Source organism: Pelodiscus sinensis, chromosome 31 (genome assembly GCF_049634645.1).
Source record: "Pelodiscus sinensis isolate JC-2024 chromosome 31, ASM4963464v1, whole genome shotgun sequence".
Taxonomy (NCBI): Eukaryota; Metazoa; Chordata; order Testudines; family Trionychidae; genus Pelodiscus; species Pelodiscus sinensis.
This window is the reverse complement of record NC_134741.1, coordinates 13,647,734-13,674,062: the sequence shown is the minus strand read 5'-3', so window position 1 is coordinate 13,674,062 and position 26,329 is coordinate 13,647,734. Positions and strand designations below refer to the sequence as shown.

At 49.9% G+C, this 26,329-nt stretch overlaps 1 protein-coding gene and 1 non-coding gene across 8 annotated transcripts in view; one reads left to right on the top strand and one right to left on the bottom strand.

The window, feature by feature from the left end:
- The first annotated feature begins 10,558 nt into the window (after positions 1 to 10,558).
- Positions 10,559 to 10,634, top strand: TRNAK-UUU (transfer RNA lysine (anticodon UUU)). Its single transcript has one exon. It is a non-coding gene; the product is annotated as a tRNA-Lys (tRNA).
- Positions 10,635 to 12,574: 1,940 nt separating this feature from the next.
- LOC142821438 (uncharacterized) overlaps positions 12,575 to 26,329 on the bottom strand; it is a 17,651-nt gene continuing 3,896 nt past the window's right edge. For 3 of the 7 annotated variants that reach the window (XM_075912347.1, XM_075912348.1, XM_075912349.1), the window contains exons 2-10: positions 25,860 to 26,214; positions 24,351 to 24,446; positions 22,036 to 22,266; positions 21,722 to 21,744; positions 20,847 to 20,962; positions 20,227 to 20,286; positions 18,073 to 18,273; positions 16,755 to 16,868; positions 12,577 to 16,470 (exon numbers count right to left, since the gene is read on the bottom strand). In XM_075912347.1, coding sequence (XP_075768462.1) covers positions 15,200 to 16,470; positions 16,755 to 16,868; positions 18,073 to 18,273; positions 20,227 to 20,286; positions 20,847 to 20,962; positions 21,722 to 21,744; positions 22,036 to 22,266; positions 24,351 to 24,446; positions 25,860 to 26,120 — 2,373 coding nt within the window. In that variant the 5' untranslated portion in view covers positions 26,121 to 26,214 and the 3' untranslated portion in view covers positions 12,577 to 15,199. Of the gene's footprint in view, positions 16,471 to 16,754; positions 16,869 to 18,072; positions 18,274 to 20,226; positions 20,287 to 20,846; positions 20,963 to 21,721; positions 21,745 to 22,035; positions 22,267 to 24,350; positions 24,447 to 25,859; positions 26,215 to 26,329 lie in introns of all 7 variants that reach the window. The other 4 variants (XM_075912351.1, XM_075912350.1, XM_075912352.1 and 1 more) reach the window with 3 other exon arrangements.

The following is a 26,329-nucleotide window of genomic DNA, read 5'->3' as shown; positions in this document are numbered from 1 at the left end:
GGTTAGGTAAATCATAATAGTATCTTATGACTGGTTAGTGAAATTATACTAAAATAATTGGTTAAGATATTGCAAAGCAGGACTCAATTTTTGCTATATTAACTGGGGTCCAAGAAGGAGACCAGCAAGAAGAAGGAAAATGGGAAATGAGAAGTGGAAGAAGGAGGAAAAGGGAAAGTAATACCTGGAAGAAGAACTCACCTCCAAAACCACCCAGGACCAGAGCTTCCAGGACCTATCTGCACACCTAGGTGCCCCAGAGAGGGTGGACCGAAGACAATGATCAAGCGATTTGTCTCCTGTCATCCTTCTCCAGCCTCTGACAAACAGAGGCCAGGGAAACCATTTCTATCCCCTGGCTAGTAGCCTTTTATGGACCTAACCTCCATGAAATTATCCAGCTTCTCTTGAAAATCAATGACCACTACACCACAGAGACTTTTCTTGCCAGTGCTTCAACTTGGGCAAATATTCTGTTACTAATCTTTTGGCCAACTCAGATTGCTGCAGGGGAAAGGAATTCTCTCTTGTTAATTCTGTGTTCTCAGGAAGAAACCAAACCGAAGGAGGCCAGGCCCCCACCTGGGGATTCCAACCCAAACCCCGAGAGCCAGGAGTTTATAAGCCAGATTATCAATATTTGCTGCATTTCTCCCACCCCTCAACTGTGCCAAACCTCAAGACCAACTCTACAGTCCCAGTGGCTGGGAGAGATGTGCATGTTAGAACCTCTGCCCACTGAGTTGTAGCTTTCTGTGCCCAGGGAGCCAGACACTGCCAGGGCTTGAGGGAAATGGGGAATGGCTGCACTTTGGGAGTCAAAGGTGTTGTCTGGGACCATAGACTAGAACAGTTTCACCAAACTGCCTGGGGAGGGCATCATGGATTAGCTAGCTAAAGTGCCTCCCTTATAAACAGGAGATCCTGCGTTAAACTCCCAGTGGTGTCTTCTTATACATTTTGCTCACAATTTCCTATGCCCTTCTGGGACTCAGAAGAGACCTCCCCTGGCCACCTATGGAACTGCTGGTTTAGGAAAAGGCTGATTGGAGAGGACAGTTGGAAAGAAGGAAACCACAAGTGAGAAGCACTTGATGCCCACATACCCTAACTCTCCATGTGTGACGGACCAGGCCCGGTCTGGGCACAGCTGAGGGCGTCCGCTCAGGGCGAACTGCTCAAACTAGGGGCTCCTTACAGCTCCCAGACTGACCTCTCCAACCAGGCCATAAACCAGTCCCACAGAGTGCTTCAGCAGCCTGCCTGAAGCCTCACGAGCAAAACCCCTCCGACACCCCAGCAATATCCGTACCCCAGATGGCCCTGGGCCTCATACACAGGTGGGGGGGTCTTAGCACCCAATTCCACCTACCCCGAACAAGTTCTGTCCGGTTCCAAGAAACCAGCCACAGATCCCTGGTCAATTTACCCTCTGGACCTTACCCACAAATCACGCTGAGCCTATCCTTTAGAATCTCTCCTCTAAGGTTTATTACCACAAGAAAGAAAATCACGAGTGTAAGGTTGCTAAAGAATCATACATTACATGCATCGAATCTCCCAGTTCTTGATGCAGGCTCTAGCAGAGATGTTACAGCTGCTGGCTTAAAAGTCCTTATTGCACATCCTAGGATCACGACGGGTCCACAGTTCTTCCTGGCTCTTCGATCCCTGCACTGCTGTCTCTGGGATGAAGGGCTGAGCTGAGTACCAAGATGGCGTCGACCACATGGCCTCTTTATACATCCTTCCTGGTCTCTTCTTGGCTACAGCAGGTCACCTGGCCAACGGCCAATCTCTGTGTTCCCTGCTGGCAGCCCTCAGGTGTCAGCCCTCATTCTTTAGGTGTGTCCTTGGCCCATTGAGTGCCATTGTCCCACAGGGCCTCGCTAATTAGCATGTCCAGCACGAGTGAATAGGTGTCATGAAGGTTCACACAAAAACAGGAGCACATGCCCTCAATACTGGTTCTCAGGACAAAACTTGCTCCACTCCTGGAACAGGAACAGTGACTAGCAGTGAGGCCCCTCACTGGCAGCACCATGTCAGATGGTTTCTTCTCAGCCTGGTACCTCCTGAATGCTGGGAGCAGCTGCCTGGTCTGAGGGGCTGCAGTTCCCTGGAGAGAGGGGCTGGGGCTGGTGGCTGCAGGAAAACCCTTCTGCTGTGTCTGCGGCTGAACTGCACAAAGGAAGATACAAGATCCCTGGTGGGGGTCTTTGCCAGATGAACATGCCTGAAGAAAGAAGCTGGAAGTGCGACAGACACATAAAAGGGGCACAAGGGACAGTTTGAGTCACACACACGGCAGGTGAAGCAGCACAGACAGGGACCTTATCCACTCACAGAGCTTTGTCTCCAGACAAACCCTGCTCTGCTACAGCCACCTCCCTCTGTCTGTCACTCCTGGGCCTTCTAGAGCAAAATTTGCCCCTGCACTCTAACTTTGGGTCCCTAGGCTTTTAGCACTCAGATCTCCACCTAACACCAGTGTTGGCTAGAGAGGGAGACTGCTGCTGTGGAGCATCCTTGCCAACTGTCTCAGAGAGCAAAGGAAGGTAAGGTAAGTTCTTTGTCAGTGAGATAAAACTGTCACTCCACTAGAGACTTGAACCTACAATCTCTAGCTTAGAAGGCTAATGCTTCATCCATTAGGTCACTGGAGAACACAGAAGCCAATTCCAGAGGCAGAAATTCACCCTTCTAAACGTCCCTTCTTTAACTTTTAGCTCCCAATTCAGCCCCTTAAGCCCCTTTGAGGAAGCCAGATATGCAGGAAGGGCTGATCACACCTCTCTGTAATCAGCTTTCCAGAAGTATCTGTAGCTGGCTCCAAGTCATGGGGCTTGATATCTTGTCTCCCTCCCCAAACTAGAGAAGTGTCTCCCACCGCTGCAGCCCCCTGAGGCTCTATGGCCATGTCTGTACAGCAGGGACAGCAACACTCACAGGCCCCACAGGAAGGCCCCTGGCTTAGCAATGTGGCAGCCTGAGCAGCCTCTGATGTTCCCTGCTTGGGTCCCAGAACCAGCCCTGAGTGAGTGGGGGCAGGGAGAGCAGCTCACACATGCCGAGGGACTGGCCAGGGGCAGGACATGAGCCCTGGGAGGCAGCAGTGACATCACAAGGAACTTGTGCAGCACCTCAGCTCATTGGGTGGGAGTCAGTGACCTCACAGAGGGACCATGGCAACAGCCAGGTGGAATAGGCTGCAGGTCTGCAGTAATCTCCAAGACACCCCCCCATGGCCTGGAGTATCCTTTGTGACGTTTCACCTTGAGGGCAGAAGGGATTGAGGGTCTCATCTGGGAGCGTCTCTGTGGAGATTTCCCCTTTCCCCAGGCTGCAGTGGGAGGGGGCTGGAACAGGCAGGGTTGGCACTGAACTTCTGTGAGAAATGAGAGGGCTGTAAACACTCACTGAAAAGGGGATTTGAACCCATGCGTGCAAAGCACAATACATTAGCAAGACATCACCTTAACCACTCAGCCACCTCATCTGAGCTGTAGGGGGTTTGTTTCAAGCCACCTGAAGTCAGCACTTCAGGGAACCTTTCTGCCACTTGCTGGCTGATCAGAAACACCCAGGTTGTGTCTAAACTGGGCCACTTATTCCGGAAAATCAGCTGCTTTTCCGGAATAAGCTGCGAGCTGTCTACACTGGTCCCTTGAATTTCTGGAAAAGCACTGATGATCTACTGTAAGAAATCAGCTGCTTTTCCGGAAAAACTATGCTGCTCCCGCTCGGGCAAAAGTCCTTTTTCCGGAAAACTGTTCCGGAAAAGGGCCAGTGTAGACAGCACATTAGTCTTTTCCGCAAAAAAGCCCCAATCGCGAAAATGATGATCTGGGCTTTTTTCCGGAAAAGCGCGTCTACATTGGCCACGGACGCTTTTCCGGAAAAAGGGCTTTTCTGGAAAAGCATCCTGCCAATGTAGACGCTCTTTTTCCGGAAATACTTATAACGGAAAACTGTTCCGTTTTAAGCATTTCCGGAAAAAGGTGCCAGTGTAGACATAGCCCCAGGATAGGAAGGTTTCCTGGGCTGTTGTACAAAGCTCAATGCTGGTAACAAACCCAAACACCCCGTGGCTACATCTACCCTACAGACAGAACAGTTTTGTGCAAGAAGCCCTGTTTCTTATGCTGTACTGTAACTTTACTTGCACAAGAATGTGCCTGCAGTGTAGATGCTCTGCAAGTTTTTGTGGAAGAACAGCTTCTCTTGCACAAAAAGTCTGCAGTGTGGACGTATCCTTCCAGTGTAGACACAGCCTGAAAGAGAAAAGGAAAGGAAGTGGACAGTTTCCCCTCAACAAGCTGCCCAGAGCCCAGTGGAAGGTCTGTGGGGAGTTTCCAAAGCAACAACAACAACAACATTTCATAATCTACACTCGTGAGTTATTCCTCCACTAACAAGTGTCTCTGAAGGGATAAGATATGCAGGGCCCAGGTGCAGGGAACCGGGTCACATTCTCCTGCCTGAGTCTCAGTTCTGGCTAAAGCCTGGCTACAGAGAGAGGAGGCCAATGCAAACAGCCCCATGGCAGCTTGGGAGTCAGTACATGGGTGGGTGGAGCAGGGAGCTGGGCTCTAACTTACTAGGGGTGCATCCCATAGCTCCAAATCAGCAATGCAAATTGTGTAGCTTATTTCATGTCTATTTTGAAATAGCTTATTTTGTAATTTGGCACTGGCTACACAGCACCAGCCTCCCAAGGCAGGGGATGCCAAGCCACAAGCTTACAGTAGCTTCCTTGCCTGATTCATCTCGCGTCCCCAGGCTGGCAGCAAGGGGCATTATCAGCTGATTTCACCCCCCTCTGTCAGGTGGGAATTGGGCTCATCCCAGGCACAGGCTGGTCAGCAGCAGCTGCGCTTACCAGGGCACCCAGGGAAGCAGCAGTAAGAGAAGACACTGTGCTGCTGCTTGGCTTCAAACCAGGGACCTCTTACATATTAAACAAATGTGATAACCACTACACCAGAGATGCACATCTTGTTGATAGAATTTGGCTGACTGTTCTGTTACTAGCTCTTTCTAACACCCTGCTCTGCAGGGGAAGGGAATGCACCTTGTGAACACTCCATCTCTTGTTCTCATAGAAGCAACTAACCCAAGCTGCCAGTTCCTCATTTCCTCACCACCCTCTTGAGATTTGTAGCTCAAAGCTGGAGCTGCTGTGAAGGAGGTGAAGCTACAGAAGCTGACGGGGAATGATAAGCAGGCAGAGGGTTATTTTTTCTCCTCCCTGGGCTGATGTGGCTAGAACTGGGGAGAAGAAAATCCTCTTCCCTTCTCCTCAGAAGTTTGTTCTCTTTCTGGTTCTACTAAAGCTGGACCCCAGGAATAGGCTTTTTCTTTCTAAAACCCTGGTGAAAGTTGAGAGTGAATTGCTTGTAGGCTGAGAATGTGAGATAAGAAGGGCATTGCCCAGTGTAGGGCTTGAAACCACGACCCTAAAATTGAATGTCTCATGCTTTACCAACTGAGTTAGCCAGGCTGTACGTTTTGAGTTTTTTCATATCCCATCACAGGCCCAACTCTCCAGTGACAGGCAACAGTGTTGGTTTTAGGATTTCTTTTAGCGCAGCAGCAAGGGTAAATGGAGGAAATTCAAACCCCTTTGCAAGCTTTGTTCTCATGGCACCAAGTATGAGAGGAGGGATGTGAGTTGGGGAGCCTGCCCGCCCCTTAGAAGGGGCATTTGGGTGCACTCAGGGGCAGCAAGAAATCAGGCCCTCAGGTGAGTGCATTGCAGACAATGTGTGAGCAGTCCCATAAGAATTTTCTGCTCCCACTGGGGAAGGCAGTTGGGCAGGACTGTCCAGCAGGCAACAGCCCTTTCAGCCCCAGGTGCAGGAGGTAACAGAGAGGGGAGGAAAGTCCATGGCCAGAGCCTCCTCCCAGCAGGCTGGCCCTGCACAGAATCTGTGCATGATGGAGCCTGTCTCAGCAGGACTATGGCCTGTTCTCTGCAAAGTGCTCAGCTGTTTCAGTTTTTTGCGGGAATGAGTAGAATCCATGCCCCCTGTTCCTCACTGACAGGAGTGCTCTCTTCCCTTCTTTTCACACAGGGTATGTCCACACTGCTCTCCTCCTTCGAGGGAGGAATGCAAATCCAGACGAGCGAAATGGCAAATGAAGCATGGTTTAGAATTTCCTGGGCTTCATTTGCATAATTGCATTGTGGCACTATTTCAAAATAGCGTTATTTCAAAAAAAGAAATGCTGTCTATACATGGCTATTTGCAAAGAAAACCCTTCTTAAACAATGAGGTTTAATGGTTATTTCAAAAGAAGTCCTTGGTCTCCCTGGGCTGTGCTGGGCAGAAGAACAAGAACTACGTCCAGCTGGGCAGAAACAGCCACAATCGATCTTACAGATCGATTTAGCAAACCCAACTAAGACTCACTAAATCAAACCCAGAGGCCACCCCCACTAGCTTCCAGCACTTTGCTCGCTTTGGCTTCTTGCTGTGGGGACAGAGCCAAGCTCGACTGAAGGAAGCTGACTACAGCTACGTAAGGAGGGATGGTGGAAAGAGCAGACACATTGGCCAGGCACTATTAGGAGCTGCATCCCTCACCTCCCCCACACCTGGCAAATGCCTGGGCAGCTTAGCCATGGGGCCACTCTCTGGGACTTTTCTCCCACCTGCTCCATGTGTTGCCATTGCCCATTCCAATGCAGGAAGGGCTGCTCAGCAGGGATGGGGTTCACCTGTCGAGGAAGGGAAGAGTATTTGGGTGCAGATTAGCTAACCTAGTGAGGAGGCTTTAAACTAGGTTTGACGGGCGCAGGTTCCCAAAGCCCACAGGTAAGTGAACAACATGGACACCTGGGAGATGGGACAGAAATGGGAGAGAACACAGGCTGTAATTGCAGGGCTCTCTGGGGGCTTGTGCCTGTGACATGGCTCTCCAAGAGGCAGGAAGCACTCGATCTTAGCTAAACAGCCGAGAAACAAGGCTTTATGGCAAAAAATATGAAGACAGCTCTTGGTCCTTATCCCTGGCCACTTCCCTGCCTCTCCCTTTGCTGCTCTTGAACTCAGCCCAAGAGCCGAGAATGTGTACGCACCCATCCAGAAACCTCTGGGACTCCTCTGCCACCCAATTCCTCACACCACAGAGAGTACAGGGCTGCTACTACCCCAACATCACCACTCCTGATCTTTGCCAATCGGGCAAGAAGATATGCTTTACCCAAACCACACGGGCACCCTCTTGCCTCCAGCATGGGTCATGGCAGACATGGACTTCCCTCACTAATTTTCACAGCTATGCTAAGCACAGGGATTGGTGGTATGGGGTGAGCATAGTTGCCTTCCAAGCAGTTGATTTGGGTTTGATTACCAGCCAATGTAATGTGGGGAGGTACAAGCTGTCTCTCATCACTTTTCATCCTTTCCGAGACACAGGAAGCGCTTGATCTTAGCCAAATGGCTGAGAAGCAACACTTTAAAGCAAGCAACACAAGGACAGTTCTTGGTCCAGTTCCTGGGACCATGCAGAGTGTCTGCCAGCCACTTCCCCTCCTCTCCCTGTGCTGCTCCTGAACTTATCTCAACAGCCAAGAAGCTGCTCTCTCCCACCCAAAAACCTCTGCAACTCCTCTCCCCCCAGCTTCTTTGTGAACCCTCACTCAAGGGTTTCTAGGTGGGAGCTTCTAGGAATGGGCATTCCCGTCTGTAGGGTGGATGTGGGAGCCCACAGCCTTTGGTTCCATGTGAGATGTGATCCCAGGGGAACTTCTCCCTGTCCCATGGAGCTCAGGGCAGGGGGATACAGGGTCGGTGTCTGTACGGTGCCAACGTGTGTAACACATGGCAACATTTCTCCTTCCTCTGCTGGAGAGGGAGCCAGATAGTTCCCATGAGGCCACATACAGATGGGGCAGGGTCTGGAGAGGTGAAGCAGCTGAATGGGAAAAAAAGGGAGATCAGAGGATCAGATGCCTGCTGAGAAACTCATGTATGCAGAGTGATGGTCCTATGGTGTAAGGGGGCAGCACTCAGGACTTTGAATCCTACAAGCTGAGTTCAAATCTCTGTGGGAGATGTTGGTTTGTTGTAAATCCTTGAAAACTGATCTTCTTGCCCCCTTTGCTTCAATTCCACTTTGTGCTTCTTGACTTTCACAGTCTGAGAACTTCGGAGAAAGTGCTCAAGCAGTTGCTCCGGTGGTGCAATGGGTCAGTGCCCAGTACCTATAAAGTAATAGTCATAGAAGACAGGCTGAGCTTGTGAGTTCAAACTTCACCTAGAGCAGTGGTTTTCAGGCCTATACCCTTCTAGTGAACCCTGTGGGAGTTGGGATTGCAGTTCAGAGACGGGGACTAGTCAAAACCCCCTCTTGCATATTATGGCCTCATCAGAGTGAATGCTGGGGTGGCCAGGATTCCAGGCAGACTGGCACAGAGAGGTTTGGACCCTTAACCCCTCTTGCTTCCAGAGTCTTGTGGACCATCTTCTTCCCTGCCAGCAGCAGCTGCAGTCCCTTTCAGACCCTGGGTCAGCTCAGCTGGGGAAGAGAGGCAAGAAAGGGGCCAAGAAGCCAGACAAGTTGAGGGAGGCAGGAAACTTCTGCTCTCTGCATCTCCCCTGGGTGAGAGTGTTCAGTTTAATTGTTCTACCTCATTAAAAAGCAATATTATAACCGTGTTTAGGTTTCGTTATGACAGAGCCACTAAATGGAGTCAGGGTCATCAGCACTTCATATCTACATCAGGTTATTGCCCCATTTCTCCCTCTGCTTGAGGGATCCTGGCACAGCAGCAGATGCATAAGAAAGGAGGGTGGATTTTTGAGGAGATAAGACATAAAGGGGCATTTTAACTGCTCCCTTCCTCACTGGCCTCTGGGCTGGGACTTCAGCTTTATAAGCTAATTGTAAAGGTAAAGCAAGTGTAAGTCACTGTTTTAGAGCAGGATTGAACACATAACCCCAGTACTTCACTGAAGTGTATTGCCCTTAAATACTGTCTGCCAAACAACTAGGTTACTAGTAATAGCTCAAGATGCTTCTGGGGGAGGGCGGGGGTGTTCATAGAGGCTGGATCCAGGCTATTCTCTGTGGCCTGCCAATGGGCATCCAGATCTCTCCCTTGTGGAATGGATGGAAACAGAAACCAAACACACAGCGGGTTTGAACTGGTTCCAGCTGAGGATTGGGTTTGCCTGGTTTATATGCATTGGCGCAGGAACACGTTAGGGGTTTGTGGTCATTTTAAGAATCCCTGTTCAACAGAAATCCACAATGTGACACAACTGGAGATGCAAATGTTTAATTAAAAATAATCCACTATTTAAGGGGGCACTTGCTACACCCCCATAGCAACCATGTGTTTGCATCTAGTGTTGGGAACTGGGCCATGAACAAGAAATTTTTGTGTAACACACATTTCATGCAGGATGGACCCGCACGGACCCCAGAGTGTGACTGGTTCTAACAAGGGAATTGTCCTGAAGGCAGCAGAGCTGGGGCAGGACAGAGAGTCCTGAGAGACGAAGCAGTTGGCGGGAAGCCGGGAAAACAGAGGCCAGCCTGAGAACCAAGAGTACTAGCTGCTCAGATTCAATGTGAAATGGGCAGCACTCAGGGCTCTGAATCCTGTAACCTGAGTTCAGATCTGAGTGGGACTTGCTGGGGCTGGGCTGATTGCTGTGAAATCTTGGTGCTTTGTCTTCCATGCACTGAGGTTTTAAAAACATGGTTTTGTTCCTCTTGCTGGGTGTCTGAGGCCCACTGGAGCACTGTTGCCAGACAAAGCGGGTGGGTGGGAGGAGTCTGATGCTATTACAGTTGCAAGGCAGGTCACCTCCCTGGCCCCTGAGCTCAGCCCGTGCTGGAGCCAGTCAGACAGTGTGAGCAGGTCGGAGGGAGGGATTTGTGTATTTGGGGAAGGGCCCTGAGTCCTGGCTCCCAGCCATGTACCTTGGCACAAAGACTAATGGCCCCCGCACAAAGTGCATTGTGGGAATAAGAGTTGGGGCAGCAGGAAAGGGGCTAGTCCCTCAGCACCAAGGCGCAGGCAGGAGAAGATGGGATTGAATCCTGCTACCTCTGGCCTGTAAAGGCAGCACTTCTCCAGTTAAGCTTATTGTGCTCCACCTGCAACCTTCCTTCAGTCAGTACTCCTGCCAGCAGCTTTTCACTCCAGCTTTGTGGGAGGTCAAGTAGGAAGGAGCCACTGGAGGATCATATCCCCCTGGCCTACTGTGTCTGTGGAAAGGGGAGAGAGGACACACACTTGTCACTGGGGAACAGGGCGCATGGATCCCAGTCATTCCTGCAGAAAATGAAACAGGCTGGACATTTTGCAGAGAACAAGCCAGAGCCTTGCTGGGAGACTCTGGGGCCCTTCTCTCACTGAAGAGATGAAAATAGGGCTGTTCCTTGTGGGGAAAGTTCATGAGTCAGGAGTGGGGTTTGAGCTCAAACATCCCCACAGACCAGAGCCCCACATTATGAGCAAGAAAGAGCCTTGAGTCAGGCAGTTGAGAACATTTGGCTCCTGCTATGGTGTGATTGGCTGTGAGAAGGCTGCTTGTACACTTTTTGGCTAGCTCAGTTGGTAGAGCATGAGGCTTTTAATCTCAGGGTCATGGGTTCAAGCCCCATGCTGGGTGATGCCCTTCCTTAACTCACATTCTCAGTCTAAAAGCAATTCACTCTCAGCTTTCACTAGGGTTTTAGAAAGAAACAGTCTAGCCCTGGGGTCCAACTTCAGTAGAACCAAAGAGAGAACCAACTGAAATTTCCATCTTCTGAGGAGAAGGGAAGAGGATTTTCTTCTCCTCAGTTCTAGCCACATGAGCCCCAGCGAGGGGAAAAAATAACCCTCTGCCAGCTGATTGTCTCGTCAGCTTCTGTAGTTTCACCTCCTTCCACAGCAGCTCCAGCTTTGAGCTATAAATCTCAAGGGGCTAGTGAGGAAAGGAGGAGCTGGCGGCTTGGGTTAGTCGCTTCCATGAGAACAAGAGGTGGAGTGTTCACAAGGTGCATTCCCCTCCCCTGCAGAGCAGGGTATTGGAAAGAGCTATTAACAGAATAGTCAGCCAAGTTCCACCAGCAAGATGTGCTTCTCTGGTGTAGTGGTTATCACTTTTGCCTAACATGCAAAAGATCCCTGATTCAAAGCCAGGCAGAAACACAGGCTCTGCTCTTACTGCAGCTCCCCCTGGTGCCCAGGTAAGTGCAGATTCTGCTACCTGGCCCTTTCCCTGGGATAAGCCCAACTCTCATGTGATCGGGGGGGGTTAGATCAGGTGAGAATGCACTTTGGTGCCAGCCTAGGTAAGTAAGATGGTTAGGCCAGGAACCTGCTAGAGGCTTGTAGCTTTGCCTCCCCTGCCCTGGAAGGTTGGTGCATGGGGCTGGCTCCTCTTGCTGCCTCCCTTGTATGATTTGCCTAAGGAGGAAGCAAGGCAAAAATGGGGAGGAGGAGGGAAGCCAAGCTGAGGGGGGCAGGACAAAAGCTCAGCATTTCAGTGTGACTCAGTAGGGTGGGCAGAGCCCCCTCCCCTTTGTTCTGCCAAGTCCTGTGGGGTGGGGCTGGCTGTGGGGAGGCAGAGTCCTGTGTTTGTCTCTGGGCATCCCAGGGAGGCTCCTTGAAGCCCAGGAGGAGAAGAAGGGGGTCCTGGGTGGAAGGAAAACAAGCAAAGCTGGTCCCAGGAGGCACGGTCCTGGGCTCCAGTCTGGCCCAGCTGAGTCACAGGTGTCTTGTGTAGGTCCTGTGGTATAAGGGGCAGTACTCAGGACTCTGAATCCTGCAATCTGAGGTCAAATCTCAGGGGGACCTGCTGAGGCTAGACTGGTTGCTACAAACCCCTCAAAATCCATCTTCTTTGGCTTCCTTTCCTGCAGGCTCCCTAAAGAGAAATTTGTGCCCCCTGCTGTAAGTCTGAAAACACCTGTCCCCCTGGCAGCTCTGTCTCTTGTCTGGCAATCTGTGAGGGGTGGGGGCACTAGAGATGCCCATGGCTGCTGACAGCAACAGAGAGCAGAAGGCTGAAAATTCAGCATCAAACCTGCCCCCTGTTATAGGCCTGTAAGGAGACCACAACACTGTAGTGCTATTTTGGGGTACGGAGACCCTCATAATAACTATCCTGTGGGTTAACAGTGCCCCCCAATTTTGAAATGCAATGGGCTCACTATTCCAATGTCCCTGTGAACCTCATTCCATGAGGTGTAAGGGACATTTCAGAATAGCAGGTTATTTTGATATTTAGTGCTGTGTAGACACTAAAGCATTTTTTAAAATAAGATCAAATGGACAACTTCTGTAGCTTGAGTCTCTGAGGCACACAAGAAACTGTCAAAAAGCACAGAACCCAGGGGGAGCTAACAAGGGACTTTGTCACAAAGTGGAAGGCATAAACACAGTTTGCCACATGTACCCGTTTCTTGCATATATTCAAAATTGTAAAATGCATAGTCCTCCCCCTATTCTGGAGACAGGATGTTACACATGTAAGACTCATGGCCCTCTATGTTGTCTGTCTTTTGGTAACACTGGTGGTAGAAGGGAGTGGGGTTAGGAGCAAGGCCTAAGGGAGGAGTGTGGCATCTGTCAAAACAATACAGTGATTAAACTTATCAAGGCATTTACTACGGATGCAGCACTTCCTGCAGGCTGCCTTCCAAGCTCTGCAGGAACCCAACCCCCAGGGCTTCTTGGAGACCTTCCTCAGGTATGTTAGAGAGTGATTGCAGGACCTGGATGTTGCCCACAGCACTGCAGGAAGCTACATGGCACACACAGCACTAGCCTAGTGCAGATTCAGGTTGGCATATTTTTGTTTCCACCCTAGAGCCTAAGGAGATCCACAAAATCCAGTAACTCTGGAACCCCAGGAAAGTAAATCTGGACTATGAGAAGCCCTGAACCTCAGCACTCCCTGTCTCTTCCCCTCACCCTGTGAATGCCAGAAGAGTGAGGTGCCTCAGTTGGGGGCCACATCTTTGAGGGCTGGGGCTTTGGGGAGGAGCTTTTTGCTTCTCACTTATGTGTTCTCCAACTGATTTTTCTGTGGGTTAGTGGCCCCCAATGCAAAAAAGGTTCTCCACCCCTGCAATAAATAAAAACATTGATTTTTTTCGTATGTATTGGACAAATATTTTACTTAACTTACAATAAAGTTTGATCAAGTAACATGAGAAATTTAAAAGGTTTAATCTCTTGAATAATTTACATGAAACTCTCCAGATGCAGCCCTAGCAAAATGGCTCAACTAATTATGTAATTAACAGTGAGTTTCCATTAGCAACAATAGCCTACAGAAGGTTTGGAGAGGGCAGGGTGATGATAGGCTGGGCAGGGCTGGGGCTGGGCCTGGGCACCGCTGAGGGAATCCACTCAGGGCAAATTGCTCAAAACCAGGACTGCTGACAGCCCTTGACTAGAGACCTTTCCGAAATAGGCCACAAACCAGTCATACTGAGCACTTCATCTGCCAGTCCAGCCCACAGGAAGCCTCATAAGCAAAACCCCTCAGATACCCCAGCTCTTCCTGTGCCACAATCAGCCCTGGGCTTACACTCAGGTGAGGGGTTATAGAAGCCAATCTCTCCAAACCAGAACAGATCCACCCAGTTCCAAAGAACCAGCCATGAATCCCTGGTCAATTTACACTTTAGATCTTACCCACAAGATCACAGTGGACCAATCCTTTAGAATCTAAAGGTTTATTAATAAAAGAAAGAAAAGGTTGAGAGTAAGGTTGATATTATATACATTATATACATCATATACATCAATCAGCAAGTTCTTGATGATCTTAGTGGAGATGTTACAGACTGCTAGCATAAAAGTCTTTGGCGTACATCATATGTCAGGATGAGTCAGCAATCCTTCCCCTGTCTCTGTCCTTAGCAAGACTGCATCTGGGATAAGAAGCAAGACTGAAGACAAGATGGAGCCCCCCCTCATGGCATTTGATATTCATTTCTGGTGTCTCCCAAGCTGGAGATAATCACATGGTCAAGTGACCTTTCTGTTTCATATGCCAGCAGCCACTGGGGCATGGCTGCTTTGCAACTTTTCACACGCATTCCTCAGGTGTGTATTGGCCACCTGGAGAGCCATTGTCCTTGGAGCCATACTGAATAGCATAGTCACTCATTGGACATTCCTTCCTCATGACAGGCAGTCCATACTAGCACCAGCAGAGCCCATATTCATAACTCCCCATACAAACTCCAAACAAGTACATGAATACCATACATAGAATAAGCAAAATATCAACTTTTGTTTGACACCTCACATGGCCTACTTTGTACCAAATGTGGGGCAAACAGTTCCCCGTGATCACAGCAGTGAATTGTATGCTCACCTTAAAATCCAATAATGTGACAGGGGCCTCAAGAAAGGGTTGGAATCTTGAGGAAGGATCTTGGATACAGAAAGAGGCAGGTGTCTGGCCAGGAGTAAGGTACAGTATGTGGCCAGGAGAGAGCCTCCTTTTTTTTGTACCCTGTCAAAGAAAGCTGGGGGTGCTGGCTGCTGGGGGAAAGGGAATTGAGGAGATTGGGAGGGGGTGTCTACGGGATGACAGCAAATATTACCTGGCTTTGAGCCCCCTTACAGCAACATATCTAGCCACACTGTCCTGGTCACTCCAGAGGAAGGCTCTTCTCCTGCAGCAACCACAGAGACCAGGACCAGCCCCGGACACTGTAGGCACCATTGCTGCACCCATTCAGTCCAGGGCTGGAGGTACTGCTGCTGCAGCCATGCAGCCCAAGACCAGGACCAGCCCCAGAAGCACCCCTGACATGGCCATGTGGCCCTGGCGGCCAGCAGTGCAGTGACAGCAGTGCCTCTACTGCTAGCCTCAGGTTGCGTGGCAAAGACTCAGCCTAGCGCTGCCTCCTCTCTAGTGGCTACACAGCATGAAGAGGGGGTGGGGCTAAGCTCCTTCTCCCTCAGCACATGCTCATTTGGAGGTGGGACCTGGCACTGCCTTGTGGACAGGATCAAAGCCTTAGGTAGGCTGGATTGTGCCAACAGAAAACAATTTGTTCACCACTACTATAGGGTTTCTCACCTGTGTGGGTTCAACTATAAGCCACAAGACTTGAACTCTTTCTATAGCATTTCCCAAAGTCAGAGCAGTTGAAGGATTTATCTCCTGTAAGAGTTCTCTTATGGATAACAAGGTGTGACCTCTGACTGTAGCATTTCCTACAGTCAGAACAGCTGAATGGTTTCTCGCATGTGGGTTTTCCTATGTCTAACAAGGTGTGAGCTCTGACTGAAGCTTTTCCCACAGTCAGAGCAGCTGAAGGGTTTCTCTCCTGTGTGGGTTCTCCTATGTGAAACAAGGCTTGAACTCACACTGAAGCTTTTCCCACAGTCAGAGCAGCTGAAGGGTTTCTCTCCTGTGTGGGCTCGCCTATGGCTAACAAGGTGTGACCTGTCACTGAAGCTTTTCCCACAGTCAGAGCAGCTGAAGGGTTTCTCTCCTGTGTGGGCTCTCCTATGGCTAACAAGGTGTGAGCTCTGACTGAAGCTTTTCCCACAGTCAGAGCAGCTGAAGGGTTTCTCTCCTGTGTGGGCTCTCAAATGGCTAACAAGGTGTGACCTCCGACTGAAGCTTTTCCCACAGTCAGAGCAGTTGAAGGGTTTCTCCCCTGTGTGCGCTCTCCTATGGCTAATAAGCTGTGAACTCTGACTGAAACTTTTCCCACAGTCAGAGCAGTTGAAGGGTTTCTCTCCTGTGTGGGCTCTCCTATGGCTAACAAGCTGTGACCTGTCATTGAAGCTTTTCCCACAGTCAGAGCAGCTGAAGGGTTTATCCCCTGTGTGGCTTCTCCCATGGATAATAAAGTGTGACCTCCGACTGAAGCTTTTCCCACAGTCAGAACAGTTGAAGGGTTTCTCTCCTGTATGGGCTCTCCTATGGCTAACAAGGTTTGACCGGTCACTGAAGCTTTTCCCACAGTCAGAGCAGCTGAAAGGTTTCTCTCCTGTGTGGGCTCTCATATGGGTAACAAGGTGTGACCTCCGACTGAAGCTTTTCCCACAGGCAGAGCAGCTGAAGGGTCTCTCTCCTGTGTGGGCTCTCCTATGACTAACAAGGTGTGACCTCCGACTGAAGCTTTTCCCACAGTCAGAGCAGCTGAAGGGTCTCTCTCCTGTTTGGGCTCTGCCATGTTTGATAAGAGTTGCACAGTCACTGCAAGCACAAGGTGAATGTTGATGGGGGATTTTCTTGTGAACCATTTTTGTGTTTGTTTTCAACCTTCTGCTCCTGTGACTGGATTTACCCTGTCCTGCTCCTGGATAGTTTCCCTGCTGCCTTTGTAGGCTATGCTGACTCATACAGGTCTCCCCTTTCTCAGGACTCTGAGAAACATGCCCTTCACATCTTCGTACTAACACCCCACAAGGAGCCATTCGCTCAGGTCCTTCCTCCTGAAGACTCCTCTCACTGATCTCATTCAGCATCTCATCACCTGCTGGGATAGAGAGAGAAACCACAGAGGAGTCATTCCCTGTGCTGAACTGAAAGACAAATTCTGAATGGAGAACAGAAAATGGGGGACACACCCAAAGAATGGCTGGAAAGACTTAATCATGAGCTGAGTTCACCCTGCTCCCCCATAACTCTTTCCCCACCCAGCACGCTCAGACTGGAGTTGAAGACAGGTTGAAGGGCCAGTCACACTTGATGAAAACACATAACCAACATCTGCTATGAGAACACAGAAATTGGTTTGAGTCAGTTTAGCTGATTTCTCACCTGTGTGGGTGTCACTGATGATCTCCCCTTCCTCACAGCCTTGGAGATCCGGGATCTGCAGCTCATTCCTTCTCTCTACCCAGGAGAGCACATGAGCTTTGGAGCCTGGAAATCCTATTTGGGGAGCAATTGACCAAGTGCTGATCTTGTTCATTAAGGTCTGTGCCATTACTGCTTCCAAAGCCAGGATCTGAGTCTCCTACCCAGAAAGGCTCCTTCCCCACCTTCCACAGACTGGTCTCTGGCTGGTACAACATCCCAGAAAACACTAATTCCATTCTCTCACTACCATGTTGGGAATAGCCCAGCTGACTCCCATGGGGAACTGAGCGCTCTGCTCCACTCTCCAGGATACAACTCAGTCTCCCTTAGGGCCTGTTCCACACTTGGGCAGGACATGAACACACTGCTCACAAGTGGAGAGCTCTAGGACTTTCAGGACTGACAGACACCCCTAGCCAGGACTCAGATTTGAGCTGCCAGGTCACTAGGGCTGGGAGGGAAAGGATGCAGCAGAGCTCTAGAGGGCTCTGCCCACAGAACTCTTGGCTGGGGGAGGACTTGCCCTGTTCTTGGGCTCAGATGCTCTTCTTGAGCCAGGAGGCAGCAGGGGAAGTTATCTCACCAGGAAAATAAATCCTTGGCTGGCCACTTCTGGCCCTGCCTATGCTCCATATACCTGATCCTGACTGACAGTGCATGGGTGCGCCCTGTCAGCGGCCCAGAACAGCTGTCAGTCCTGCAGACAGCCAGGGCATTGCCAGGCTGTTCCTGCGGCCAGCCAAGGTGGAGACAAGCTGGGCTGCTTCTCTGCTGCTCCTCCAGCTCAGCTCCCCTTCTACAGCCTTGGTTCTACTCTGCCAGCAGCAGCAGCCCTGCTCTTGTGGCCAGTTGGGCCTGCCATTTGGTGCCCCTCTGGCTTGCACAGAATCTACCAGAGGCAGGGAAGGACTCTGAGTTGGCGCCTTTCTTCCAGCGGCTCAGCAGAATAGCACAAGGGGATCCTGCAGACGCTAAGGGCAGCTGCACCCAGCCCCACAACTCTGGTACCTGCCATTCCTGCCTGGGCCCTTCCACTGACACCTTTGGCCAAGGCACAACATGGGCAAGATTGGGGGTTCCAAAGTGAGACCTTGGCTGTGGGAAGAGCAGTACTGCTATTGTGTCACTAAACCTCCTCTCACACGGGATCCAGGATTACTTGGGCAGATACTGTTGATATTGGGGGTTCGGGCAATGAGGGACCCTGAACCAAACCCAACCCAGCTGCTCCAGAGCCCACCCAGCTTCTGTAACACAAGGGGATAGGAATCCTCACCCAGCCATCTCACAGCCCCATAATTCTCCTGCATCACATCCCTGTAGAGTTCTCTCTGGCCCGGATCCAGCAGAGCCCATTCCTCCTCAGAGAAATACACAGCCACCTCCTCAAAGCTCACGGGCTCCATCATGGCCATTTCCTGTCCCTGGCTCTGCAGGCCTGGGGCTGAGCTACAGTCAGACATGGGTGCTCTGCAGCCTGTCAGGGGAATTGGAGACATTTCAAAAAGGGCTTTAATACTTTCCACACCCCAATTCTGCCCAGACTCTGTCCCTGGTGAAAAACATGCTGGACTCTGCAGTTTTGGGCAAACGTTGAGTCTAGATATATTCCATAAACACCACACACAAGTTAGGTCCGAAAGCCGTATTTAGTTCTCTCAATATCTGGCTTGAGTTACATTACTTAGCCTGCAACAATGGGATTCAGTTCTCAGCACCCAGTGTTTCTGCTAACAAGCCACATATTCATCTGCCTGAACACGGACACAGGTATAATTTACTTTGGGCTGCTGTATTCATAATCCTTAGTCTTCCTACATTGATTTGCAGCCCCAACTTTGGTTCTCTTATCTGACACAGACTTTATAAACCCTCTCCACAACAGAGAGGAAGTGAAGTTAATATGAGTATTCAGATACATATTATTAAACATGTATGCTGAGTGTTTGCAGGATTAAGATTGTAAAATTCATGGATTCATGGCATCAGAAGATATCCTTAGTCATGCAGTCTGTCCCCTCTGTGGCATAAGCCATTACACTTAGCCCAGCTACCCAGGCACAAAGCTCTGTTTCGCCACAGCATGTTTTCTAGAAAGTCACCCAGTGCTGATTTGAAGACATCAAGAGATGGAGAACCCATCAGTTCTTTGCTCATTTGTTTCAGCAGCTAATCCACTTACCCATCAAATATTTGTGCCTCCTCTCTAGCCTGAAATTCTCCTGCTGCAGCTTTCAGTTATTGGCTCTCACTGAGCTGTATCCACTAGACCAGGGATGGGCAATTCATTTTGATGGGAGGGAGGGGGGGAATCCTAGATTTTGGAAAGTGGTTGAGAGCTGCACTCTTCCAAGACATTAAGCAGGAAATAACAGCGTATGGGATGGATATTGGGAGAAGAAGGGAGCTTTGGGTGAGGGCTTGGGATGCAGGAGGGAAAGAGGGGTCTGGGAAGGATCTTGGGTAAAGGAGGCAGGTGTGATCTGGGGTACTGGATTAGCCAACTACTCTTGAGATATTTAAAGTAAAGTTAATTTAGAGAAGTGGCTGATTGGACAAATAAGGGGCTGAGGGTTTCTGACCATGAAGAGCTTCTTGCATACTTGGATGCAGGAAGAAAAAGAGTTTGGGTATGTGGAGTGGGGGGGCAGAGAAGTTGGGGTGCCAGAGGCAAACTCTGGCCAGGAGATTTACCTGAGTGACTCCCGGCCAGCAGCCAAGGACCTCTCTGAGGCAGGCAAGGAGCCTGCCCAACCCTCGCACAGGCTGCAGGGCCATGTGGGTGTGTGAATAACTATAAGCCGGAGGGGAGGGGGCACATTGCTTCTTTGCTGGCCAGAAACCAGCCAATGAGATTGTTCTGGGGGTGGAAGTAGTGCCTCAAGTCTTCCCCCTTCACCTCCAGTCTCACCTTCACTTTCTGAGTGGCTTGCAGGTGGGAAGTGGCAAGTATGGAAGTAGCCCATTGCTCACCTAGCATCAGTGGGCCGGATCAGATGGCCTGGTGACCTGGATCCAGCCCATAGGCTGTATTTTGCTCAAGCCTGCACTAGACCGAAGAGCCCTTGCTTATTCAGCAGTTTCTCACCATGAACAAACTGATACCATGGAAGCCAGTCAGCTCTCAGCCTTTCAACCTATTTATTGTTTGAAACCAACCCCATATTGAAACCGACTGAGCGATGAAATCTGAGCCTGAAGGTGCTGTCTGTTGTGTGCTTTAACTTCATCCCTTTAGTATCACAAACCCATAGACCAGCGTTTCTCAAAGTGTTCACAGGTCCCCATGCAGTGCCCCTGGGACTCCTCACTGATCACTGGATTAGATTTAGGGTTGTGTGTGCCGTGATTGCTGGGTTTCATTCGTAACTTCAATGACAATCCCATGAAGATGTTTTCACAGGAATTTTCTCACACCCGAAAAACTCACCTTGTCTGAAAGCTCCCAAGGATTTTCCTCTTGCTCTCTCCAGTGCCGAGGGCAGAGTGTCTGGTGGGGGAAGGGATAAGAGAGGTGAGATTCCAGGCTCTCCTCTTTATAACAATGTCCCCACTATGAACTCTGCATTTCACTTGTATCAGAGACCAGACAGAGATACACTCAAGTGTTTAGTATGAAAATGTCTGAAACTTTCCATGTCCTCTCTCGCTTGGGCACCTCCCAACAATGGAGCCAACATCTCTGCAGCCACATCCCCGCCCCAGGAGACAAACTGAAAGTGAGATTTACTTTTCCCTCCTCATCCCCTCCCACTTGGTTTCTCTGTCACTACCACCTCTTGTCATAACCTAGAGCTGTTCTGGGGGAAGTCGTTGCTATGACATTAACTTTACCTATCTCGACACCAACGGGAGGCTCAGAGTTTGCAAACACCTGGCTCTATTTGCAAGCAGTTGACTCTGTTTGCTCAGTGCCTCTAAGGACAGCAGCATGATGGGGCCGTCATTCTCCATGTGGGAATTGAGGGAGGGGAAGGTTGGCTTCAGAGGCCAGATTCGATAGTTTCTAATACTTAAACAACTTTCCCCTACTCCATCCCTTCCAGGTACCTTTGAATTCCCTCAGAGATTCCGACAGCACAATTGTTTTCTGGGAGAAAGCATTGACTTGTTCTTCCAGTTGAGGGGAAATCTCCTCTGGCAGCTGGAACTGCCCCATCTCACACCTGGACAGAAACAATTCCATGTGATTCTATTTCATTTACAGATGATAAGATATGGCTAGTGATAGAAATGTAGCCATGTTAGTCTGGTGTAGCTGAAACAAAAAACAGGACTAGATTTGGCTAGTGAGTCTCAGCTCTAACAGGCCTGGAGTTAGAATTCCTTGAATTCCCCTAGCCTGAGAGCAGGGGCAACACAGTCCATGGCTGTGCAACCTCCCCCTGAAAGGTCCCACTGCTGTTCTTCACCTATGGCCCAGAGAGACCAGCTGGGGAGAAAAGTGGAACAGAGTCTCAATGGCCAATTCACTCTTAGGCCTCCGGGCGATAAGGGACAGGAGGTTCCCAGGTGAAGGGCTGCAGGAATCTGCCCACTAGGAAATAGACCGAGACACCAGCTCCTTCCTCCCAAGCTCCTTCCACACACGCCTCCAAACAGCTCTCAGGTAGGACAGACTCTGGGTCCCTGCTGCCCTGGGCTGAACGTGCCCAGTAGTGACAGAACCATATTCCAGTCCCACAGTCCTGAGGCAGCCAGTCCCCAGGTAGGTGACAGCTCTAGGAAATATCTGAAGTCAGACTGTGCCCCTGAATGGAGAATTCCAGAGTCTGCTGTGCAAGGATGAGACCCTCAGAATTAAGTGAGTCAGAGACATTTCTATCCAACATCTGGCTGTAGAGCCCTGGGGAGATGTGGTGCTAACATCAGCCTCAAGCTCTTTCTCTGCGCTGTGCAGTATGACAGGAGTGCGAGCCACCTACCTGTTCAAGGTGTTTCTGACATCCTAGAGAAAAGAGACAGAAAAGAATCTCAGCTGCACTGGGCATACTCTGGACACACACAGGGAAGGCATTTTACAAATATGGGGAAGAGACGCCCTGACCTGGCCCCAGGGCCATAGATTCTGTGAGCTAATGGGGCTTTGCCGTCTCTCTGCAAAGCACAACAGTGACTCGCATGGCAGCAATGCACACGCCGAGTTAAGCCCAGATCTGATGGCTGGACCCGAGTGCTTGTTATTCAGGAGCATCTCTTCCCTATGTGGGGAGCTGAGATGTTTCTCCCTCGGTCTCACCTGCAGGAAATCACTCACTGGCTTCTGACACGTCCCCTCCAGCTCAACGATCTGCTCGCTGAGACGGGAAATCTGTGCGGAGAGTTTCCTGTTAGCGTCAGTCTGGAGCCTCCTAATCTCCTCGTACAACTTCTCCAGCTGGGCCAGCAGGAGTCGCTCTTGTTCCTCCAAGAACTGCCGCAGCTGCTGAAACTTGGCCACAATCTTCGGCCTCTCGGCTTGTGTCTGTTTCTGTATGAAAACAGGGAAAGGGCTGGTCAGGGGCATGGATGGAGCCCGGGGCCCTTTCATGGGGAGATAAGTGCGCAGCAAGGACAACTTCTTGGAAAACCCTAAAATTTATGACATTTGATTATATTCTGTGGGTATTAGGCAAAGGAGTCTCTCTCAGCATTTCCTTTGGCCCGAATCCCTCTGAAAGGGATGTTCCCATGTCTGCCATGGGCAGCATCTTCTGTTATTCATGGGCACTAGCAATTCAGACTCAGAGTAGGAGGAGGCAGGACTCAGCAGTAACCTGACAGAGAAACCCAGGGAGGAAAAAGAAACTAAGTGAGTAGACTCAGCAGATAGTCCTTAACAGGGACATTCAATTCCCTTGGAGAGGATTTCTGGGAACGTCACAAGAACTGCACATTAACTCATTCTCTGACATGGAAGCTCAGGGCCTGTCTATGCATTGATCTAACCTAGTAATTCATGATCCATAAGAAACAAAAACAAGCCGAAACTCACAAAGGAAAAGTTAGTGGACATGATATGCCTTGACTTTAACAACGCTTTTGATATAGTCTTCCACAATATTCTTGCCAACAAGTTAAGGGAGTATGGACAGAATAAATGGACTGCAAGGCAGATAGAAATCTGGCTAAACTATCAGGCCAAACGGGTAGTCATCAACGGCTCGATGTCAGGTTGGCGGTCAGTTTCTAGCAGAGTACTCCAAGGACTTGTTCTAGGGCCGGTTTTGTTCAACATCTTTATTAATGACCTGAATGGGGGGATGGATTGCACCCTCAGCAAGTCTGCAGATGACACTAAGGGTGTGTCTAGACTACAGGGTTTTGTCGACAAAAGTGGACTTTTGTCGACAAAACTATACCTGCGTCTACACTACCGCTGAGTTCTGTCGACATAACGTCGACAGAACTCAGCAGTTTTGTCGACGCTGGTAAACCTCATTTTACGAGGCATAACGCCTTCTGTCGACAGAGTTTCTGTAGACAGAAGGTGTTATTGCATGTAAACTGTCCTTTGCGTCTACACTACCATGTCGACAAAGCAGCTTGCTTTCTCGACAGAACTGAATGTAGTGTAGATGCTCTTTTTCGACAGAAGTTTTGTCGACAGTATCTGTTGACAAAACTTCTGTCGACAAAAGCCTGTAGTCTAGACGTACCCTAAGATAGGGAGAAGGTAGATATGCTGAAGGGCAGGGATAAGGTACAGAGTGACCTAGACAGATTAGGAGATTGGGACAAAAGAAATCTGATGAAGTTCAACAAGAACAAGTATAGAGTCCTACACTTGGGATGGAAGAATCCCAAGCATTGTTACAGGCTGGGGACCAAATGGCTAAGTAGCAGTTCTGTAGAAAAGGACCTGGGGATTACAGTGGTTAAGAAGCTAGATATGAGTCAACAGTGTGCTCGTGCAGCCAAGAAAGCTAATGGCATATTAGATTTTATTAGGAGGAGCATTGCCAGCAGATCTAGACAAGTAATTATTCCTATTTATTTGGCTCTGGAGAGGCCACATCTGGAGTATTGTGTTCAGATCTGGGCCCTCCACTATAGAAAGAATGTGGACGCATTGGAGAGGGCAACCAAAATGATGAGGGGGCTGGAGCACATGACCTATGAGGAAAGACTGAAGAATTTGGGTTTGTTTAGTCTGCAGAAGAGTGAGGGGGGATTTGATAGCAGCCTTCAACTTCCTGAAGGGAGGTTGCAAAAAGGATGGAGAAAGGCTGTTCTCAGTAGTGACGTATGGCAGAACCAGGAGCAATGGTCTTAAGTTATAGTGGGGGAGGTCTAGGTTGGATATTAGGAAACACTATTTCACTAGGAGGGTGCTGAAGCACTGGAATGAGTTCCCTAGGGAGGTGGTGGAATCTCCATCCCTAGAGATTTTTAAGTCTCGGCTTGACAAAGCCCTGGCTTAGTTGATTTACTTGGGATTGGTCCTGCCTTGGGCGGAAGGCTGAACTTGATGATCTCCTGAGGTCTCTTCCACCTCTCTGATTCTAAGACCACACAGGAGTTGGCTTCGTTACACAGCCCTCCTACTGCCAATCCATAGCCACAGGCACTTACCAGATACTCCTTGGTTTTCCTCTCTGCTGTCACTTTCCATTCCAGCAGATTTTCTCTCTCTTTCCTCAATCTCTTCAAATGGGTCTCCAATTTTTCCTGAAAACAGAAATAAGCAGCAGGACAAAACCCATGAAATGTTGGGAGCCCATTTGTCTGCCCTTAAGCAGCACAGACCCAGTTTTGTGGAGCTCTGTTCCTGTCTGGTAGGCACCAAGTCTTGGACTTGGCTTTTGTCCATTTAAAAAGAGACAGCAGATGCAGCAGGATGCTGGTGAGGGTGGGGGATGGATTGGTGGTGGCACGTTTGTAAAGAATGATGCAAGTGGGCATTAGGAAGGCAAAAAGGGTTAAAAATACCAATCATGTAACCGTCCACAATTTAATAGGTTAAGGTCTTTTTAATCTGCTGACAGTCAAGGCTGGTAGCAGACATGGGCTCTCCTGGGGTCGGAGATCTCTCGTGAGGTCTGCCAGAGGTGGCCACAAGGACTGCCAGCTGACAGGGACTCTCAGCAGCTGCAGACTAACGTTAGCTGCCAGGGACGGTTATCTGGTAACTGGCACCGATAAGCATTATCTCATCAGTTAATCAGATTGACCTCTTGCTACAACCCAGTCAAATTCCAGTGGTGACTGGCATGGACCTGCACTGCCTGGAGCCCTGCTGTCCAGCCCAGTGACCTCCTTTAGCACTGGCTGCAGCATCTGAGTTTAAACCCTCATGGAGCAGCTCAGGAGTTCAGCATCGCAGTGAGAAACCTCCTCTCCCTGCTGGGCATACAGCCTCTAGCAAGGCATCTTTCCCTTCTAAGGGTCACACTTCATCACTTTTCACTGATGCTCAGAGGCAGAGGAAGTGTAGCCTGGTGGTTAATGTAGCCATGGACTAAGCCTGGAGAGACCAGTGTTCGGGCTAAACTCTGTCACTGATGGGCTTGGTGATCATGAGCAACTTGCTGCTCCGCTTTCCCTTCCTATTGTTTGTCTAACGAGACTGTGACCTGCTCAGGGCAGGGATTGTCACTTGATGGGTGTTATGCAGGGCCTAGATGCCACTGCAGGTCTACAAGGCAAATTACAAATGTTTACTGCTCCCAAGAATGTGGGTCAAAGCTCCGCCCCCCAGCCCAGCTGTGCCCCTCCCCCAACTCCCACAAGCCCCAAGTTACAATCAGTAACTGCTTGTAAACTCTTCTCCAGTCCCAAGGCAGCTCACTCCCATAGACTGGACTATAGCTCCTGTGATCTAAACCTCTGATTATTAACACCTTCCCTCGTACAAAAACCTCCCTGTCACCAGAGGAGGCTGAGTCTCAGAGAAATGTTTCCCACATCGGGTCTCTGTAAAGACTTGATATAAGTTGACACACAACCAGAAGATTGTAAAGCCTTCAGGGTACAAGAAAAATAAAAAGTCGTGTCACACCTGTGCCAGGGAACAGTCGGTGAAATTAGTCTGTAATTAAAACCCAACCTTATTTCCCATTACACTGGACAGCAGCTCTGTACCTTGTACTCCTGGGTAGCTTCCTTTATGGGCAGCACCATGGGAGCCTGGAAACTCAGCCGCTTGGCTAGTTCTGCCATGTTTGCCAGCTCCCTGTTAGACTGGAGGGTTCCCTGCTGCGCAGTGTCTCTGCACTGAGGGCTGAGGCAGTCCTGGTAGACATTGTGCCCACACTCCAGAGTGACAGGGGCTGTGAAATCCTCCAGACAGACAGGAGGCATCGCTTCCTCCCAGAGACTTTCCACAGGGCTCTGTGCAGCCATGGCTGACTCTGGGCTGGAGATCAGGGAGAGTTCAATTTCCCAAGCTTATCAATGTAGGGGCAGGTCCGGAGCATGTGTCTGTGGGGCATCAACACTGATGATAAAAAAAGTCAAAATTAAAAACCGACCCTCCCCCCCGCAAAGCTTTGCTCACTCACTGCCCCCACTAGGGCCTCCATTGGGCCCCTCAGCCACCTGCCCCAGCCAGA